General features: G+C 35.1%; 1 protein-coding gene across 3 annotated transcripts in view; it reads right to left on the bottom strand.

The window, feature by feature from the left end:
* The window catches only part of PRKACB (protein kinase cAMP-activated catalytic subunit beta), a 143,544-nt gene that overhangs the window by 73,582 nt on the left and 47,444 nt on the right, over positions 1 to 22,518 (bottom strand). The window contains exon 1 of one of the 3 annotated variants that reach the window (XM_060024343.1): positions 6,429 to 6,834. The exons of 1 other annotated variant lie outside the window; for it this stretch is intronic. In XM_060024343.1, the coding sequence (XP_059880326.1) occupies positions 6,429 to 6,612 (184 nt within the window). In that variant the 5' untranslated portion in view covers positions 6,613 to 6,834. Of the gene's footprint in view, positions 1 to 1,632; positions 2,047 to 6,428; positions 6,835 to 22,518 lie in introns of those variants that run through there. One more of the 3 variants, XM_060024333.1, reaches the window with a different exon arrangement.

The following is a 22,518-nucleotide window of genomic DNA, read 5'->3' as shown; positions in this document are numbered from 1 at the left end:
CATGTCTTCTCTGAATATCGAAACAAATTTAACTCCAAGAGAATATATTATGTGTATACCTGGGATACAATTTATTTAATACAAAAGCTTAAAATGGTTATAACAGTTCTCTACATTTGTCCTATAAAATATAAAAATAATGATATGCACAGAGATTTAGCTACAAGAATGTTTATCACAGTGTTTTTTTTATATGATAGCAAAAAATTAAAAACAATCTAGATGGCTAATGACTTTAAATTGTGGTGCATCCTTAAGACAGTACAAAACAGCCATCTTAAAAGATATTGTAGGGCTTCCCTGGTGGCGCAGTGGTTGAGAGTCCGCCTGCTGATGCAGGGGACACGGGTTCATGCCCCAGTCCGGGAAGATCCCACATGCTGCGGAGCGGCTGGGCCCGTGAGCCATGGCTGCTGAGCCTGCGCGTCCGGAGCCTGTGCTCCGCAACGGGAGAGGCCACAACAGTGAGAGGCCCGGCGTACGGCAAAAAAAAAAAAAAAAAAAGATATTGTGGAACAAATCTTTACAATAAGGAAAAATGTTATGAAACACTACGGAGAGATCCAAAGTTAAGGGCCAGTGGAAATTTGTGTATCTATGCACAAAATAGACTATATATAGAACAAGGTTAATAGTGATTATCTTTTGGTGGGATTATGTGTGATTTTTACTTTTTTTGTTTGTTCTTTTCTATGGTTTGCAAATTTTCTCCAATGAAGACACAGTATTTAGTAATCAGATTAAAATGTTATTAGGGAAAAAGGGCTTCTCAAACTTTAATGTGCATATGAATCAGCTGGGTAATCTTGTTAAAATGCAGATTCTGACTCAGGAGGTCTAGATGGGGCCTGAAAGTCTTCCTTTTTAACAGGCTCCCAGATGATGCTAATGCTACTAGACTGGGACCACACTTGAGCAAGACACTATCAAGAGTATATACTCAATCTTCCTTCTCTAACTATGTAGTATGGCTATTCTTGTAAAACACAAGCAAGTACAAGCTTCTCATTATTACACTTGATATAGTACTTGGCACTGTTAAACACTCCATGGAAACATTTTCTAATTTCAAATCATTTAATATCCCGGTTTCTTAGTTTTACTAGAAAGGCTGCTGATTACTCAGATTCTTATAAACAATCATGATAAAAATGTACAGGTAACACTGAAAAGTTCAGTGCCTCTGAAATGTGATATTTATTTACCAGGGTCAGATCAGCATTTCACTGTTTTTGGTTATGGCCACAGGCCTTTAAAATAAATTGCAAAGATCATAATAGAAAAAATTGAGAGAAAGCTTGTTAGTGTAAGACTGTAGTGATATTTAATGTTAATCTAACAAACAACTCAACCTGTATTGAGAACTATGCTGGCAATACCAAAATAAATTGACAAATTCTATGCCTTCAAGGAGTTCAAAGTCAAATAGGGGAGAGAGGTAACTTGAGGACTAATGTAATACAATTTTAATACTATAAAATAAAACGCAATAGAAGTGAGTATGATATGAGAACACAGGAAGAGATCATGAATTCTAAAAAGGATAAAGAACAGAGGAACAGAAGAATGCTTTGGTGATTTTGTTACAAAGATAATATGTGAGCAGAGTCTTAAAGTATGAGCAAATCTCACCATTGGCAGTAGTAGGAACAGGAAATTCCAGGTAGAAGAAACATCATAAATAACCACTGTTGTTATAAAGGGATTCCATTGTCTTGACTCTTCATTACCATGTTCACATAGTGACCAAAAGTGTTGGCTCTCATCACTAATTATTAAGAGAAATGCAAATCAAAACCACAATGAGATATCAACTCATACCAGACAAAATGGGTATCATCAAAAAATCTACAAATAACAAATGTTGGAGAGGATGTGGAGAAAAGGAAAGTCTCATAAACTGTTGATGGGAATGTAATTTGGTGCAGCCACTATGGAGAACAGTATGGCAGTTCCTCTAAAAACTAAAAATTGAACTACCATATGATCCAGCAATTCCACTCCTGGGTATATATCCAGAAAAAGTGAAAACAATAATTCGAAAAGATACATGCACCCCAACATTTATAGAAGCACTATTTACAATAACCAAGACATGGAAGCAACCCAAATGTCCATCAACAGACAACTGGGTTAAGAAGATGTGGTGTGTATATATATATATATATATATATATATATATATATACACACAATAAAATAATACTCAGCCATAAAAAAGAATAAAATACTGCAATTTGCAGCAACATGGACGGACCTAGAGAATATTATGCTTAGAGAAAGACAAGTCTGACTCAGACAGAAACAGAAACAGACTCATAGACACAGAAAACAAACTGGTGGTTACCAAAGGGGAGAGGGAAGGGGTGGAGGACAAATTAGGAATATGGGATTAACATATATTGGGTTGGCCAAAAAGTTCATTCTGGTTTTTTTGTAAGAGCTTATGGAAAAACCCGAACAAACTTTTTGGCCAACCCAATACAGACTACTATATATAAAGTAGATAAGCCACAAGGATTTAAAGTATAGCACAGGGAATTATATCCATTATCTTGAAATAAGCTTATAATGGAATAGAATCTGCAAAAATATTGAATCACTATGCTGTACACCTGAAATTAACACAAAAATATTGTAAATCAACTACCCTTCAATTAAAAAAAAGGTCCTGAAGAAAAATGCTAATTCTAAATAAGTGTCCAGCTCCAACAGAAGATGTATAGTAGTTAAATACATTTCCCTATAGTAGAATAAGCAAGTTAACTTTTCCTGTATTATGCTAGTTAAAATTCTTTAGGCTCTCCATTGTATACTCTTGACTCCTTTGTCATAGATTAGGTGACCATAGGTGTGTGGGTTTATCTCTGCACTTTCTATCTTATTCCACTGATCTATATTTCTGTTTTTGTGCCAGTACCATACTGTTTTGATGACCATAACTTTGTAGTATAGTCTGACGTCAGGGAGGCTGATTCCTCCAGCTCCGTTTTTCTTTCTTAAGATTGCTTTGGCTATTCGTGGTCTTTTGTGTTTCCATTCCAATTGTAAAGGTTTTGTTCTAATTCTGTGAAAAATGCCATTGGTAATTTGATAAGGATTGCATTGAACCTGCAGATTGTTTTGGGTAGTATAGTCATTTTCATAATATTGATTTTTAAAGTGGATATATGTATAACTGATTCACTTTGCTGTACACTTGAAACTAACACAACATTGTAAATCAACTATACTCCAATAAATTTTTTTTAAGAAAAGATAAGGGCTTCCCTGGTGGCGCAGTGGTTGAGAGTCCACCTGCTGATGCAGGGGACACGAGTTCGTGCCCCGGTCCGGGAAGATACCACATGCCGCAGAGCGGCTGGGCCCATGAGCCATGGCCGCTGAGCCTGCGCGTCCAGAGCCTGTGCTCCACAACGGGAGAGGCCACAACAGTGAGAGGCCTGCGTACCGAAAAAAAAAAAAAGAAAAGAAAAGAGAATGTAGGCGGTCTTTTAGCTTAGAAGTTACAATGATACAGATTTAGTGGACTAAGAAATAAGCATGGGAGTGTACTGCCTTAAAGACTGTATGAGTTTTGGAAAGGTAAAACTAACTAGATAAAGTGGTTTATTACAACCACTTTAGCTCTGATTCTACCTAAAAAAATCCATATTCAAAACTGTTCATTTGTTCAATATAGTATTTCAATCTAAGCTTCACTGATATGGATTTGTATCTGCCACAGAAATAGCCTGTCAATTCATGGGAAAGGAGAATAGGTAAAGCATTTGATGGTGTTTGTCTATTCAGTCCTTAAAATATTGTAATTAGACATTAAATTTATAAAGTCCAAGATTTAAAATGTGCAAAACTTCCATTAAGTTCAGCACTATATAACTCAACACACCATTTATGATCAAAGAAAGATTTAAAAGCGAACCAAAATAAATTGGCTAGAAAGAGGACTCAATGAATGTCAATACTCCCATTCATTCTGAGTCAGAATAAAAAGAATTCCTTTATGTTTTTGTTGTGAACTTCAAGTACTTATATGTGCATGGAATCAGCTGTTAAATATTTATGTTATCAAACAGGAATTCCTATTACTTAATTTAGTAGTAAAAGATAAAACATTTAAGGCACCTGGAAACCACTGTGTGGCCTTTATTTTGTATTTCTTCCTATATTTAATGTCACTGGAGAATAAAGAAACTTGGATTAAAATTCTTACATTCATACATGCCTAGATTGGTAATTAATCTTTACTCAGTAGTTCACAAACCTTATTTTTATAAAATTACATGTAGTTTCTGTGCTTAGCTGATTTCTTAAATCACACTTTTGGAACAAGCATACTCAGAGAGCTTATCATCAGGAGATGTTACATTCCTTTTCCTTGTCAAACAAGTCATGCAAGTAAACTGCTTTAAGTAGCTTTGAAGAATGTGGTTTGTACGAAAACTTCATACTGTCAAAATTCTTTCCATAACTCACACTATAAATGAATAAAAATCTGTGTTTTCATCACGAAAATAAACCTTGGAATTTTGATACAAAAGGATTCCTCTGTTTCTGTTGTATCCATATTTTCTCCTCTATATCAACACATTCCATAATAAGAAACTAGAACACCACGCTTACCATTCTCATCACTACATATAAAAAATTATTGTGTCTATTTCTATATTTGAGGATATGAAAGAGAAAGTGAAAGAATGCTTGATTCATGAACATTTAGTTACTCTTTAAGCATTTCTTATATCATACCTATCATTTGAACGGCTACAAGGTTTGCACCTAATTTCACTGTGCACTGTGATTCTATTTATTTTATTTTGTGGCATCACCATAAAGAAAAATGTTAACAGCATTTTATCAGTCTGTTTTTTCCAAAAGAAATCATAGCTCATGATATTATCTTCAATTGCTAGATTTTAAAATGTGTCTCAGAAAATGTTACAAGCCCCACACATTTAAAAATGGTGAGAGTATAATTCAAACATAACTTTTAAATATTAAAAGCCCATGGCATTCATCCATTTGAGATACATTTACTAAACACCCACTATTTGTAGAAACAGGGATTAGTGTACTAATTCAGTACTGTCCTCATTCCTCACTGAATGTTTAATTAAAAGTCCTTGAAATGCATAAAAATGATTTCCAAAAGGGCTTAGGAGACTGCAATTTAACAGAATAGGGCAAGTAAAATGAATAAAAAACTTTTGTTTCATGGTAAATTTTAATAATATACTATTATTTCAATACTCAACAGTTCATTACCTTGAAGGTATTTGAGATTCCTCATCCATCAACTTGCTATATAGTAAGGATTAATTATAAATAATCAAAACCTATAAAGTAAAAAAAAAATTGTACAAATATATGTTCTTTACTTTCTCCCTAAAATAGCTTGAGGAAGGTAAAAAATTCTAATGCAATAAAAAAAAAATTCAAATAAACTTCTGCGGAACTATGAAGGTACTATATAAACAAAAGAGTCAATTTTGTAAGCCATTCTTGGTTTTTTGTTGCTTTTCTTTTAGCTGAGTTTTCTTCCTTAACTGCTATGGAGTATGTAAACAGAAAGAGGCAAAACAGTGCTATTTGGTGATCAGACACACTAAAAAGTACCAAGAGTAATTATATTGTTCCTTTAATTAGAATAACAAAAATACCTTGGGGAGGGTCCAAGGTGAGATGTGGAATGAGGGCACTGGTATTGTTTATATGTGAAATGTAGCCTTTAAAAAGTGCATGTCACAAAAAATCATTACGTATCACCATTTCAGCAAAGCAGTTAAGTCCAAACATTTTACCATGCCTGGAAAGAATGTGATGTATGCATAAACAAGTTTTCCCCCCCATATGAAAGATTCTGATATTTATAATGTTATAAATATAAGATTTCACATAGAATAATCACACTATGCTTTCATATTATAAATCCTGCTTGTTAAACTCAAGTAACTTTCACACATGCATTTAAAAATAAAATATGGCAAACATAACAAAAATTTAATTATAAATTCAAGAGTCCTTTTGCCCCTTTTGAATATTAAGGCTTATAAATCCAAGATATTTTTTAAAATAAAATGATTATTTTTCTTAAATGTAGGCCTTTCACTTAAGAACAAAAATTTTTTTTTTAATTAAAAGAAAACATACACTAGAAATGATGTAAGAATTTTGTAGAAAATTTTCCCACTGATATTCAACTTAACTAATCACATTTAAAACAAAACGATGAGCTATGTGATCCAGCTCAACTTATAATCAAGTTTTTGTAATTTTTTTTCAACTTTACCTTGCAAAATATCCTTGGGCAAATCATAAAAAGACACCCCCCCCCCACACACACAGTTCTGTGCTTCATTCTAAAACTCCAATTAGCATTTTAGTTTCTAGTTACAGTGTATCATAAAAAAAAAAAAAAAAAAAACTTACTTGATCTGTCCCATAAGGCAGTATGTTCAGAGAAATGAAGGCTGTCATTTTCCAGAGTTGTTTTCTGATCATGTGCAGTACCTTTGGAGTGTCTATGAAATAATCGGCTAGCAAAACCTTCCAATTTCTGAAGAGCAGTTGTACCTGTATACTGATTACAGGGTAGTTCTCTATAAGCTGCCATTCATGTGTATTTACACTTAATTTAAAGTAACTGAAAATATTTCCAGAAGGAGCTCAACAACTTCTTACACAGAAGCCAAGAGCTATGCATGTATCAAACTTCCTGTTTGCAGTGTATTCAAACCACTACTGCTGCTCTGTTTCCTGTTAATATAAAACAGCACATTACTGAGCCTTTCTTAGCACAACTGTTCATCTCAACTAGAGATGAAGATTTTAAAGACTTGCAATATCATCCTAAAAGGCTATGTTTAAGAGTGTTTTAATATTAATATACACGTTAATGAGAACATTAAACATAAAGCTTTACATATGGATAGTAGGCTGAAAAAAATTTTTTAAAAAGGAAAAGTAGTTAAACGTGTATTACAACCCTATACAAACAACTGAAGGCCAAACCACTCTCCAAATATAATATGTTGAAAAGGTTGTGTTTTATCCAGGAAATCAGCTAATACAGATTAGTATAGATTTTATGAATCCTTATAAATAGTTAACTTTTCACTGAAAGCTGGTATGGGATATCACAAAACATCTGCAAAACAAATTTTAACGAAAAAAATCTGAACTAGCACTTAAAAAAACTCAATGTTGCTAACTCACTGACTAAAGTCTAATATAAAACTATATTTAGTGTGTCAGTATTGCTTACCAAACATAACCTGCTGACAAGTGCGTATCAGCAGTACATTTTCAAACATTCTAAAATTTGAAAAAATTATATAAGATTTAAAATTATATAAAATCAGCCATAGCAAGAAATTTCAATTGAGAGGGAAAAAACTCCTTCTAGTTGACTGAGACATGTTAATTTTTAAACTTAACACTGAGGACTACTGCTTACCTATCCCTGATTTAGGGGTCTCACTTAGAAACAGCTCCTTTGGTTAAAAGTAAACTGTCCATTTGCATGAAAAAAGTAACCTGTGACATTTAACAATGATTCTGAGTACTTGCCTTCTGATACTTATTAAAGGATGAGAAATTTGTGTGGTTTTCTCTTTGGAAGCTTTAAATAAAGGAAAGAAAGAAGGAAGAAAAAAAAGGAAGGAAGGGAGGGAGGGAAGAAGGAAGGAGGGAAAGAAGGAAGGAAGGATATTTTTTAAAATCTATCTAAAAAAAGTCTTCATCAAGATTTTGTGCCTACTGTTTAACAAACAGAATAAATAGAGACAATAATGACAAACAGAATAAATAGGAATAATAATGTAATCAAATTAGGACACAACACACACACACACAGAGGAAACATTGACTAATGAATTTTGCCAAATAACAGCTCATTTGTGTACATTTTATTTTGTATAATAAAATTAGATCAATCTAAACAAACAGGTAACAGTATCTACAACACCAAACTTCTTAAATTGTAGCTTTCTGATAAATATGTGTGTATATAATAATAATTTCTTTATTAACATCTGACTTAATACAAAACAGACCCTGAACAGGTGTCTGCAGACTTCAATAAACATCTACAGAGGATGAACTGTCTCTGAATGGGCATAAGTGCATAAAATTCCTGAATTCTTTGACTTGCTCTCTTGGTATAAATTCTATTCATCCTCAAGGCTCACCAAAAATGTCACATTTTCACTGAAGTTTCCCACATACTTTCTAGAAAAATAAACTGCTCTCTCCACTGTTTCCAATGATCTTATAATTTTGTTAAAATTTGCTATTTATAAATTTATGTCTCAAATTGTGAATTACTTGAATTCATAAATGCAGTGCATGTGCTAGTTACATACTCAACAAATATATGAAGTATTCAGTTTTAATAAATTAAAGGTCTAAGTAGAATCAAACACTTGAAAATATTTTAATTATATTTATGATAGGATCATATTTGTAAATTATCCAATGACCACCTAGTTGTTCATATATAAAGACAACAGCAATAGAAGTAATGTCACTTAACTTCTTTTTCTCTACGTTCAGTCAGTTACTAAATTTATTCATTCTTTGAGTTTCATTTTTATTAGTGAAAATGTGGATTTCTAAAATAACTTGTTTTCTCTGCTTCCAGTCACTCCTTTCAATCACTCATCTCTGACATATTAACCTCCCCAAAATACTACACTCATGGCATTCCCTTGCCAAAAGTGCAAGCTAATTCTAACATTTCAGCCCCACGATATTTGTTTTTAACACATGTCTAGCCAGACTTATATCCAATGTTGCTTAAGTTTCATACAGATATTCCAGATTTCTAATTAGAAACGAAGATTAATTTATTTAAAGCAATGTATAAGCTTTGTAACAAAATTACTATATCAAGAAGAAGAAAGTAATCTTCACTAGATGAAGAGCTAGAAAATACTACATTTAAAATTTATTCATTTTTCTTCAATAAAACTCTTTATCCGTTACAAAGTCCTTAGAAAAAGTAGACTCTTTAGTCCTTAGAGCAATATTTCTATATATGGTATTGTGACCAGCAAACTGTTGCTATCAAAGTACTTAGGCAATTTGATTTTTATTAAAAAGAACTCTACTGGCATCTACTGCTAGAAAGAAACAATTACAGCTTTAACTAAAACTGAATTCTTTCATAATTCAAATTGTTAATAAGTATATTGCTTGCCATCCTTCCTGATGGTATTTTCAGAACTTGAATTTGTACTGATATCTAGCCATATACCCAAAAATTTCCTGTAATAACATATCTTATATCCTATTAATAGTTTAAATAGTGTATGGTAATAAAACTAGAGAGTAATCAACTTTGAAGTTATCAAGTCCTTATTTTTCATTCTGCATTAATTTTAGAAATTATAATAATTTTCAGAGTTGAAACTCCTTTGATTGCCATAAGGTATCACAAAATATTAGTTTATTTCTTATGTTTAATAATAGTAATGATACCTTACATTTACAAACCATTTTACAACACATAAAATGGTTTCCATTGATTCATCAGATCTTTACAAATGAAGTAAGCAGGACAGGTATTATTATCCTTATTTTCAGATGAGAAAACAAACATAAATATTAAGTGACTTGTGCAAAGTAATCTGTGTCTTCTGTCTCCTAAATCAAGGCTCCTTTGTACTGACAATAATGATTACCAAAAGTAAAGACTTTTTCAAACAACGGTGGGGAAGTAGGGATAAAAGGATGGTAGGAGGTGGGAATGGTTCTTGGACACACTGTCCAGAGTCTGAGATTCTGCTATGAGAATGTTTTCATTCAGATGGTCACCTTATAGCCATGCAATTTCATTGTCCACATTTATGTTAACAATCACCTTGGGGCCAAGTAGAAGTATGTACTTTAGAGTTTGAAGGTTAAAGAAAAAAACATGGAAGCATATTTTATATGTAAATAATGCATTTGTTCCATGTGGAGGGCAAATGATATGACCATGACCCCTGCTATTCAAATAAAGCGTTTACAGTAGTAGTTTTGCCTTTCCCAAAATGGATTCATACATTTTATAAATGGATTCACCTATTTAAGACTGGCTTCTTTCATTTAGCACAGCATAACTAACTGAGCTTCATCCATGTTGTGTGTTTTAAGAGCTTACTAATTTTTTATTGAATAGTATTCCATGGTACTATTCAATAGTATTCCATTGTCAAAAATCAGTTAACCGTATCTATGTGGGTCTACTCTGAATTTTCAATGTTGAAAATTTTGGAATTTTGAAATGTTGAAAAATGAAAATTTTCAATGTTGAAAACTGATCTACCTATGTGTCGATTCTTTTTCATCAATAGCGTACTGTGTTGGTTACTGTGGCTTTTTAGTAAGTCTTAAATCTGACTGTATAAATCTTTCAACATTTTTTTTTCTGAATTGTTTTGGCTATTATAAGTTTCTTAGCTTTTCCATATAAATTTTAAAAGTCTGTCTATTTCTACAAAACTAATCTTGCTAGGATTTGAGATTATGTTTACTGAGAGAAATCATAACTATACTGAGTCTTTCAATCCATGATCATATTATGTATTTCATTTTTTGATTCATTTTCAATCATCTTTGATTTCTTTCATCAGTGTTTTAGCTTTCAGCATACAGATCCTATACATATTTTGTTAGACTTATACTTAAGCATTTATTATTTTTAAATTGGAGCTATTGTAAATGGTGCTTTAAAAGATATTTACAATTATTCATTGCCAGTATATAGAAATATGACTTATTTTTATATGCTAACCTTGTATACTGCAACCTTGCTAAACTCACTTATTATATTTAGGAATCTTTTTCTTTTTGTAGATTTCTTGGGATTTTCTATGCAGAAAATCATGTCATTTTCAAACAGATAGTTTGGCTAGGACTTCCAGTAGTACATTAAACAAGTGGTAAAAGTGAAGATCCTCGCCTTATTCCCAATCTTAGGAAGAAATGGTTCACTTTCTCAACATTGTCAGCTGTAGAAATTTTTTGTAGATGCCTCTTATTGAGATAAAGAAGTTTCCTTGTATTCCTAGTTAGTTCAGTGTTTTCATATATTACAGGGATGTTGAATTTTATTGAATACTTTTTCAGTATCTGTTGATATGATCATATGGTTTTACTTCTTTAGTCTGCTAATATGGTGTATGACACTTACCAATTAATTCTCAAACATTAAACCAGCCTTGAATTCCCAGGATAAACAGCTCTTGCTCTTGGTGTACTAATCTTTTTATATGTGGCTGGATTCACTTTATGAATATTTTATTGAAGATTTATATAAGTTTACAAGATACACTGTTGTGAACTTATTTTTATGTACTGTCTTTGCACGATTTTGATATCAGGTTAAAAATGGCTGCATAAAATAAGTAGGGAAGTATTCTGTCTTTTATTTTCTGGAAGAGACTGTAGGGAACTGGTATCACCTCTTCCTGAAATTTTTGATAATATTTGTCAGGAAAACTATTTGGGCCAGTAGTTCGTTTTTGGAAGGCCACAAATACTAATTCAATTTCTTCAATAGATATACTATTCAGTTATCTATATCAGCTTCAATGAATATTGGTAGTTTTTGTCTTTCAAGAAATGATCTATTTCAACTAAGTTGTCAAATTCACGTGCATAAAGTTGTTTCTAAAATCCCCTTATTAGCCTTTAAATGTCTGTGGCATCTGTAGTTATATCCCTTCCTTCATTCCTGATATTGGTAATTTGCCTTCTCTTTTTTGGTCAGTCTGGTGAAAGGATTCTAATTTTTTATCTTTTTTAAAGAACCACCTTTTGTTTTCATTGATTTTCTCTATCATTTTTGCCATTTTCAGTTTCATAAATTCCTGTTCTTATCTTTTCCCCTTCCCTCTACTTTCTTTGGCTTTATTTTGCTCTTTTTCTAGTTTCATAATGTGGAAATTCAGATTATTTCCCTCTGAACAATGATATAGTACATCTAAAAAATTCTGAAACACTGAATTTTTTTAAATCTTTATTTTATTAGTCATCCATTTTATACACATCAGTGTATAAAATGTCAATCCCAATCTCCAACCTCATCACACCACAACCGCCACCCCCCACCACTTTCCCCCCTTGGTGTCCATACGTTTTTCCTCTACTTCTGTGTCTCAATTTCTGCCCTGCAAACTGGTTCATCTGTACTATTTTCTAGATTCCACATATATGCGTTAATATACGATACTTGTTTTTCCCTTTCTGACTTCAATCTGTATGACAGTCTCTAGATGCATCCATGTCTCTACAAATGATCCAATTTAACTCCTTTTATGGCTGAGTAATATTCCATTGTATATATATACCACATCTTCTTTATCCATTCATCAGTCAACGGGCATTTAGGTTGTTTCCAAGACCTGGCTATTGTAAAAGGTGTTGCAACAAACATTGTGGTGCATCTGTCTTTTTGAATTATGGTTTTCTCTGTGTGTATGCCCAGTAGTGGGATTCCTAGGTCATATGGTAATTCTATTTTTAGTTCTTTAAGGAACCTCCATACTTTCTCCATAGTGGCTGTATCAATTTACATTCCCAACAACAGTGCAAGAGGGTTCCCTTTTCTCCACACCCTCTCCAGCATTTGTTGCTTGTAGATTTTCTGATGATGCCCAATCTACCTGGTGTGAGGTGATACCTCACTGTAGTTTTGCTTTGAATTTCTCTAATAATTAGTGATGTTGAGCAGCTTTTCATGTGCTTCTTGGTCATTGGTATGTCTTCTTTGGAAAAATATATATTTAGGTCTTCTGCCCATTGTTGGATTGGGTTTTTTTTTGGTTGTTGTTTTTTGTTGTTTGTTTTTTTGCGGTACGCGGGCCTCTCACTGTTGTGGCCTCTCCCTTTGCGGAGCACAGGCTCCGTACACACAGGCTCAGCAGCCATGGCTCATGGGCCTAGCCACTCCGCGGCATGTAGGATCTTCCCACACCGGGGCACGAACCCGTGTCCCCTGTTTCGGCAGGCGGACTCTCAGCCACTGTGCCACCAGGGAAGCCTGGGTTGTTTTTTTTTTTTAATATTGAACTGCATGAGCTGTTTATATATTTTGGAGATTGATCCTTTGTCCGATGTTTCATTTGCAAATACTTTCTCCCATTCTGAGGGTTGTCTTTTTGTCTTGTTTATGGTTTCCTTTGCTGTGCAAAAGCTTTTAAGTTTCATTAGGTCTCATTTGTTTATTTTTGGTATTATTTCCATTACTCTAGGAGGTGGATCAAAACATATCTTGCTGTGATTTATGTCAAAGAGTGCTCTTCCTATGTTTTCCTCCAAGAGTTTTATAGTGCCCAGTCTTAAATTTAGGTCTCTAATCCATTTTGAGTTTATTTTTGTGTATGGTGCTAGGGAGTGTTCTAATTTCATTCTTTTACATGGAGCTGTCCAATTTTCCCAGCACCACTTACAAGAGACTGTCTTTTCTCCATTGTATATACTTGCCTCCTTTGTCATAGATTAGTTGACCATAGGTGCGTGGTTTTATCTCTAGGCTTTCTATCCTGTTCCATTGATCTATTTCTGTTTTTGTACGATATCATATTGTCTTGATTACTGTAGCTTTGTACTGTAGTCTGAAGACAGGGAATTTGATTCCTCCAGCTCCGTTTTTTTCCCTCAAGGCTGCTTTGGCTATTCGGGGTCTTTTGTGTCTCCATACAAATTTTAAAATTTTTTGTTCTAGTTCTATAAAAAATGCCATTGGTAACTTGATAGGGATTGCATTGAATCTGTAGATTGCTTTGGGTAGTATAGTCTTTTTCACAATATTGATTCTTCTAATCCAAGAACATGGTATATCTCTCCATCTGTTGGTATCATCTTTCATTTTTTTCATCAGTATCTGAAGTTTTCTGCATACAGGTCTTTTGTCTCCCTAGGTAGGTTTGTTCCTAGGTATTTTATTCTTTTTGTTGCAATGGTAAATGGGAGTGTTTCCTTAAGTTCACTTTCAGATTTTTCATCATTAGTGTATAGGAATGCAAGAGATTTCTGTGCATTAATTTTGTATCCTGCAACTTTACCAAATTCATTGATTAGCTCTAGTAGTTTTCTGGTGGCATCTTTAGGATTCTCTATGTATAATATCATGTCATCTGCAATCAGTGACAGTTTTACTTCTTATTTTCCAATTTGCATTCCTTTTATTTTTCTCCTCTGATTGCTGTGTCTACGACTTCCAAAACTATGTTGAATAACAGGGGTGAGAGTGAACATCCTGCTCTGTTCCTGATCTTAGAGGAAATGCTTTCAGTGTTTCACCATTGAGAATGATGTTTGCTGTGGGTTTGTCATATATGGCCTTTTATGTTGAAGTAGGTTCCCTCTATGCCCTTTCTGGAGAGGTTTTATCGTAAATGGGTGTTGAATTTTGTCAAAAGCTTTTTCTGCATCTATTGAGATGATCATATGGTTTTTCGTCTTCAATTTGTTAATATGGTGTATCAAATTGATTGATTTGCATATATTGAAGAATCTTTGCATATCTGGGATAAATCCCACTTGACCATGGTGTATGATCCTTTTAATGTGTTGTTGGATTCTGTTTGCTAGTATTTTGTTGAGGATTTTTGCATCTATATTCATCAGTGATATTGGTAATTTTCTTTTTTGTAGTACCTTTTTCTGGTTTTGGTATCAGGGTGATGGTGGCCTCGTAGAATTAGTTTGGAAGTTTTCCTTCCTCTGAAATTTTTCTGAAGAGTTTGAGAAGGATGGGAGTTAGCTCTTCTCGAAATGTTTGATAGAATTCACCTGTGAAGCCATCTAGTCCTGTACTTTTGTTTGCTGGAAGATTTTTAATCACAGTTTCAATTTCTTTACTTGTGATTGGGCTGGTCATATTTTCTGTTTCTTCCTGGTTCAGTCTTGGAAGGTTATATCTTCTTAAGAATTTGTCCATTTCTTCCAGGTTGTCCATTTTATTGGCATAGAGTTGCTTGTAGTAGTCTCTTAGGATGCTTTGTATTTCTGCCACGTCTGTTGTAACGTCTCCTTTTTCATTTCCAATTATATTGATTTGAGTCCTCTCCCTCTTTTTCTTAATGAGTCTGGCTAATGGTTTATCAATTTTGTTTATCTTCTCAAAGAACCAGCTTTTAGTTTTATTGATCTTTGCTATTGTTCTCTTTGTTTCTATTTCATTTATTTCTGCTCTGATCTTTATGATTTCTTTCCTTCTGCTAACGTTGGATTTTGTTTGTTCTTCTTTCTCTAGTTCCTTAAGGTGTAACGTTAGATTGTTTATTTAAGATTGTTTCTTGAGGTAGGCTTGTATAGCTATAAACTTCCCTCTTAGAACAGCTTTTGCTGCATCCCATAGGTTTTGAGTCATCATGTTTTCATTGTCATTTTTCTCTAGGTATTTTTTGATTTCTTCTTTGATTTCTTCAGTGATCTCTTGGTTATTTAGTAACGTATTGTTTAGCCTCCATGTGTTTGTGTTTTTTACGTTTTTTCCCCTGTAATTGATTTCTAATCTCATAGCGTTGTGGTCAGAAAAGATGTTTGATATGATTTCAATTTTCTTAAAATTACCGAGGCTTGATTTGTGACCCAAGATGTGATCTATCCTGGAGAATGTTCCGTGCACACTTGAGAAGAAAGTGTAATCCGCTCTTTTTGGATGGAATATCCTATAAATATCAATTAAATCTATCTGGTCTATTGTGTCATTTAAAGCTTGTGTTTCCTTATTAATTTTTATTGGTTGCTCTGTCCTTTGGTTTAAGTGAGGTGTTAAAGTCCCCCACTATTAGTGTTACTGCTATTTCCTCTCTTATAGCTGTTAGCAGTTGCCTTATGTATTGAGGTGCTCCTATGTTGGGTGCATACATATTTATAATTGTTATATCTTCTTCTAGGATTGATCCCTTGATCATTATCTAGTGTCCTTCTTTGTCTCTTGTAACATTCTTTTTTTTAAAGTCTATTTTATCTGATATGAGTATTGCTACTCCAGCTTTCTTTTGATTTCCATTTGCATGGAATATCTTTTTCCATCCCCTCACTTTCAGTCTGTATGTGTCCCTAGGTCTGAAGTGGGGCTCTTGTAGACAGCACATATATGGGTCTTGGTTTTGTATCCATTCAGCGAGCTTGTGTCTTTTGGTTGGAGCATTTAATCCATTCATGTTTATGGTAATTATCGATATGTATGTTCCTATGACCACTTTCTTAATTGCTTTGGGTTTGTTTTTGTAGGTCCTTTTCTTCTCTTGTGTTTCTCACTTAGAGAAGTTCCTTTAGCATTTGTTGTAGAGCTGGTTTGGTAGTGCTGAATTCTCTTAGCTTTTGCTTGTCTGTAAATCATTTGATTTCTCCATCGAATCTGAATGAGATCCTTGCCGGGTAGAGTAATCTTGGTTGTAGGTTCTTCCCTTTCATCACATTAAGCATATCATGCCACTCCTTTCTGGCTTGTAGAGTTTCTGCTGAAAGATCAGCTGTTAACGTTATGGGGATTCCCTTGTATGTTATTTGATGATTTTCCCTTGCTGCTTTCAATAATTTTTGTCTTTAATTTTGATTATTATGTATTTTGGCGTGTTTCTCCTTGGTTTTATCCTCCCTGGGACTCTCTGCACTTCCTGGACTTGGGTAGCTATTTCCTTTCCCATGTTAGGGAAGTTTTTGACTATAATCTCTTCAAATATTTTCTTGGGTCCTTTCTCTCTCTCTCTTCTCCTTCTGGGACCCCTATAATGCAAATGTTGTTGCGTTTAATGTTGTCCCAGAGGTCTCCTAGGCTGTCTTCATTTCTTTTTATTCTTTTTTCTTTATTCTGTTCCGCAGCAGTGAATTCCACCATTCTGTCTTCCAGGTCACTTATCCGTTCTTCTGCCTCAGTTATTCTGCTATTGATTCCTTCTAGTGTGTATTTCATTTCAGTTATTGTATTGTTCATCTCTGTTTGTTTGTTCTTTAATTCTTCTAGATCTTTGTTAAACATGTCTTGCATCTTCTCCATCTTTGCCTCCATTCTTTTTCCGAGGTGCTGGATCATCTTCACTATCATTATTCTGAATTCTTTTTTTGGAAGATTGCCTATCTCCATTTCATTCAGTTGTTTTTCTGGGGTTTTATCTTGTTCCTTCATCGGGTACATTGCCCTCTGCCTTTTCATCTTGTCTATCTTTCTGTGAATGTGTGTGCAGTTCCTCACGCTGCAGGATTGTAGTTCTTCTTGCTTCTGCTGTCTGCCCTCTGGTGGATGAGGCTATCTAAGAGGCTTGTGTAAGTTTCCTGATGGGAGGGACTGGCGGTGGGTAGAGCTGGCTGTTGCTCTGATGGGCAGAGCTCAGTAAAACTTTAATCCGCTTGCCTGCTGATGGGTGGGGCTGGGTTCCCTCCCTGTTGGTTGTTTGGCCTGAGGCGACCCAACACTGGAGCCTACCCAGGGCTGTTTAGTTGGGCTAATGGCAGATTCTGGGAGGGCTCACACCAAGGAGTACTTCGCAGAACTTCTGCTCCCAGTGTCCTTGTCCCTTGTTGAACCACAGCTGCCCCCGCCTCTGCAGGAGACCCTCTAACACTAGCAGGTAGGTCTGGTTCAGTCTCCTACATGGTCCCTGCTCCTTCCCCTGGGTCCCGATGTGCACACTACTTTGTGTGTGCCCTCCAAGAGTGGAGTCTCTGTCCCCCCGCCCCCCACCCCCGTCCTGCCGAAGTCCTGCAATCAAATCCCACTAGCCTTCAAAGTCTGATTCTCTAGGAATTCCTCCTCCCATTGTCAGACCCCCAGGTTGGGAAGCCTGAAGTGTGGCTCAGAACCTTCACTCCAGTGGGTGGACTTCTGTGGTATTAGTGTTCTCCAGTTTGTGAGTCACCCACCCAGCAGTTATGGGATTTGATTTTATTGTGATAGCGCCCCTCCTACTGTCTCATTGAGGCTTCTCCTTTGTCTTTGCAAGTGAGGTATCTTTTTTGGTGAATTCCAGTGTCTTCTTGTTGATGATTGTTCAGCATTTAGTTGTGATTCCGGTGTTTTTGAAAGAGGGAGTGAGAGCACGTCTCTCTACTCTGCCATTTTGATCCAATCTCCCGCCATCTTCAATCTCCTGCATTTTCATTTTCATTCAGTACAAAAAATATTTTCTAGTTTCCCTTAAGACTTTATCTTTATCTTTGGATTATTTAGACGTGTGCTGTTTAAATTAACAAATATATGAGAATTTTCTTCATATCTTTCTGATATTGATTTCTAGTTAGTCCCATTATGGTCAGAGAACATATTCTGCATGATTTTTAATTTTTTTTTAACTGTTAAGGTTTGTCTTATGACCCTGGATATGGTCTCTGATGGTGAATGTTCCATGTACATTTGAAGAGTGTCTTCTATTGTTATTAATTAGAATACACTACAAATGTCAGTTAAGTCAATTGGGCTGATGGTATTGTTCAGGTCTTCTATATCCTTCTGGATTTTGTTTAATTGGTCTATAGATTACTGAGAGATGATTATAGAAGTCTTCAACGTTGTAGGTTTTGGTACTTCTCTCTTCTCAGCTGTATTAGTTTTTGTTTCACATATATTGAAGCTCTGTTATTAGATTAATTTACATTTAGGATTGTTCTTTTTATTGAATTGACATTTTTAGCATTATAAATGTCTGTCTTTAATCCTGGATAATCTTGGCACCACAAGCTTTCATTTGATAGTGTTTGGATAGCATATCTCTCCCCCCACCCCCAATTATCAGTATATTTAGACTTCTTCTACACAGCACATAGCTCGGTCTTGACCATTTACATTTAATGTAATAGTTGGTATAATTGGATTTAGGTCTATTGTTCTGTTATTTTCTGTTTGTCCCCTATTCTTAAAAAGAAAAAGCTTTAATAAATATAAATGACATACAATAAACTGCAAATATTCAAAGTGTAGAATTTGATGTTTTGCTGTATAAATACAATGGTGAAAGTATCACCACAATCAAGAAAATGAATATATCCATCACCTCCAAAACTTTTCTCAGAACTCTTCATGATCTCTCTCTCCTGACATTCCAAATCCCCAGGCAATGGATATTTTTTATAATATAATTTACATTTTTCAAGACTTTTATATAAAATGGGATTTTGTTAAAATGAACTTTTTTTTTTTTTTTTTTTTTGCGGTATGCGGACCTCTCACTGCCATGGCCTCTCCCGTTGCGGAGCACAGGCTCTGGACGCACAGGCTCAGCGGCCATGGCTCACGGGCCCAGCCGCTCTGCGGCATGTGGGATCTTCCCGGACCGGGGCACGAACCCGTGTCCCCTGCATCGGCAGGCGGACTCTCAACCACTGCGCCACCAGGGAAGCCCAAAATGGACTTTTTGAAAAGTTTTAGATTTACAGAAAATTGCAAAGATAGTAGTATAGACAGGTGTCACATACCCAACATCCAGTTTCCATTATCATTAACATCTTATATTAATATGGTAGATTTGTACAATTAATAAACCAACATTGTTACCTTATTGTTAACTATAGTCCAAAGTTTATTCAGATCTCCTTAGTTTTTACCTAATGTCCTTTTTCTATTCCAGGATCTCATCCAGGATACCACATTACATTTAGTATTCATGTCTCCTTAGCCTCTTCTTGGCTGTGATGGTTTCCTCAAACTTTCCTTGTTTTGATGACCTTGACAATTTTGAGGAGTACTGCTCAGGTATGTTGTAGAGTATCCCTCTGTTGGTATTTCTGTGGTGTTTTTTTCATGATTAGCTGGGGTTATGGGTTATTGAGAAGATGACAACAGAAGTTAAGGGCCATTTATATCATATTGTATCAAAGTTACACACTATCAACATGGCTTATGACTGTGGATGCTGACGTTCATCACCTGGTTGAGGTAGTGTTTGTCAGGTGTCTTCACTGTATAATTACACTTTTTCCTCCCTTTCCACACTGTACTCTTTGGAATAAAGTCACTATACCCATTGCACACTTAAAGAATAGGGAGTTTTACTCTACCTCCTTGAAGAAAGAGTGGAATTCCTCTGCCTGGGCAATGTGTCTCTTTTCCCCCATTTATTTATTTATTCATCATTAACAGCAATACGGACTCATGGATATTTATTTTATACTTTGGGCTCTAATCCAATACTACATTATTTTTTTTGCTCAAATTATTCAAGCTTTGGTCATTGGGAACTCTTTCAGTTGTCTCTATGTCCCTCTGACATATAATTGTGTGTGTGTACATGCACACGTGCATGCATGTGTGTTTGAGCACTTACTTTCTACCGCTATAAAATGGCCCATGCTCATTTTCTATACTTCCTGCCCCAGTCCCAGAATCAGCCATTTCTGCAAGAAGCCCTAGTTCCTTTTGCTGGAGAATGGTATTAGAAACCAATACATTGGAACTAGGTATGCTTGCTGCTACTGGGGTGTTGCTTCTAGGCCCTCAGCTATCAGAACAGAGAAATATATGTGAATACTAACATGTATGTATACCCAAATCTGTAAGTATTTCTACATGTAACCACCTATGTCTACAGTAAGGTAAACATAAGTTCTTTCTGGTATTGCCAACTCTAATTCATTACTGTACAATTCATTTTAGCTTCCTCCCCTTTATTATCTGAAAACTCCCACTCCAACAGTGAGAAACCTAGCTTCCACCATCCACCATCTATTTACTTACTTGTTTAATTTTGGTATACAAGGATGGCAATACCAGCATTGTGAACTTGATACAGTTAAAAACTTTATTCTCGTGGGAAATAACTTTATCAACTAGAGTACACTACTATGTAGTTTCTTTTGCCTCTACTATTAGAGTCTTCATTTATTTCCAAATTTACTTAGGTCAGCACCTATTGTGTCATCTTCAGTGAAGCTGTTTCATACATTTGTAATACAGTTAGATTGTTTTGTCACACTCTGCATTCATTCTTGGATTCCCCAAACTTCTAAATGATTTTTTTTAAATTTTGCATACACTAAAGTTTACTCTTTGTACTTTAAGTGATATGGGTTTAGAAAAATACCTACTGTCATGTATCCACAATTATGTATCACACAGAATAGTCTACCACGTTAGTAAATCCCCTGTGCTTCCCTGATCCTTGGCACCCACTGACCTTTTTACCATTGCCAGAGTTTTGCCTTTTCCAGAATGTCATTTAACTCAAATCATATTCCATGCAGCCTTTTCAGACTGCTATCACTTAACATTATGCATTTAAATTCATGCATATCTTTTTGTGGCTTCACAGTTCATTTTTTAATAATCACTGAATAATTTTCCATTGTATGGATGTACCACATCTTAACCACTCACCTACTGAAGGATGTTTTGGTTGCTCCTAGTTTTTGGCAATCATGAGTAAAGCTGCTATAATCTTTCACATGCAGGTTTTTGTGTGGACATAGTTTTTAAATCAGTATAATAAATTCCTAGGAGTGTGACTGCTGGATTGTATGGTAAGACTATGCTTAGCTTTGCAAGAAATTGCTAAAATGGCTGTACCATTTTTCATTACTATCAGCAATAAAGAGTTCCTATCGCTCTGTATCCTTGTAAGCAATTGTCAGTCAGTTTTGTGTGTGTGTGTTTAATCATTCTAAAAGATGTATAGTGGTATCTCGTTGTTTTAATATTCCTTAGTGACTAATAATGTTAAGCATCTTTTCATATGCTTAATTTGCCATCAGTATCTTTAGTGAATGTAGATATTTCTTCTTTTCCAGTACATGCATGTAAGGTTATAAATTTCCCTCTAAGCACTGCTTTTCCTAAATCCCCTAAATCTTGAGAAGCTGTATTTTGATAATAAAAAATTGGTTCAAAATATTTTAAAATTTTTTGAGACCTCTTCTTTTGGCTGCGTTGGGTCTTCATTGCTGCACGTGTGCTTTCTCTAGTTGTGGTGAGCGGGTGCTACTCTTCATTGTGGTGCATGGGCTTCTCATTGTGGTGGCCTCTCCTGTTGTGGAGCACAGGCTCTAGGCACACGGGCTTCAGTAGTTGTGGCATGCAGTCTCAGTAGTTGTGGCTCGTGGGCTCTAGAGTGTAGGCTCAGTAGTTGTGGCACACGGGCCTAGTTGCTCTGTGGCATGTGGGATCCTCCCAGACCAGGGCTCAAACCCATGTCCCTTGCATTGGCAGGCGGATTCTTGACCACTGCACTGCCAGGGAAGTCCCTGTTTTCAATTTCTAATTTAATTCCATTGGGGTCTGCAAATATACTTTGTATGAGTACTATGTTTTAAACTTGTTAAGGTGTGGTATATGGCCCAGAATGTGCTCTTATCTTGGTGAATGTTCCAGGCAAGCTGGAGAAGAATGTAGATTCTGTTGTTAAATGGCATAGTCTGTTAATTAGATCAAGTTGACTGATTGATACTGTTGTTCAGGTCATCTACATACTTACTGATTTTCTGCCTGCTTGATCTATCAATTATCAAAACAGGGATGTTGAAGTCTCCAACTGTTGTAGTGGATTTGTCTATATCTCCTTCCAATTCTATCAGCTTTTGCCTCATGTGTTTCGAC

This window comes from Delphinus delphis, chromosome 1, assembly GCF_949987515.2.
Source record: "Delphinus delphis chromosome 1, mDelDel1.2, whole genome shotgun sequence".
In the NCBI taxonomy this organism is placed as follows: domain Eukaryota; kingdom Metazoa; phylum Chordata; class Mammalia; order Artiodactyla; family Delphinidae; genus Delphinus; species Delphinus delphis.
The sequence above is the reverse complement of the archived record's forward strand: the minus strand, read 5'-3'. Positions and strand labels throughout refer to the sequence as shown.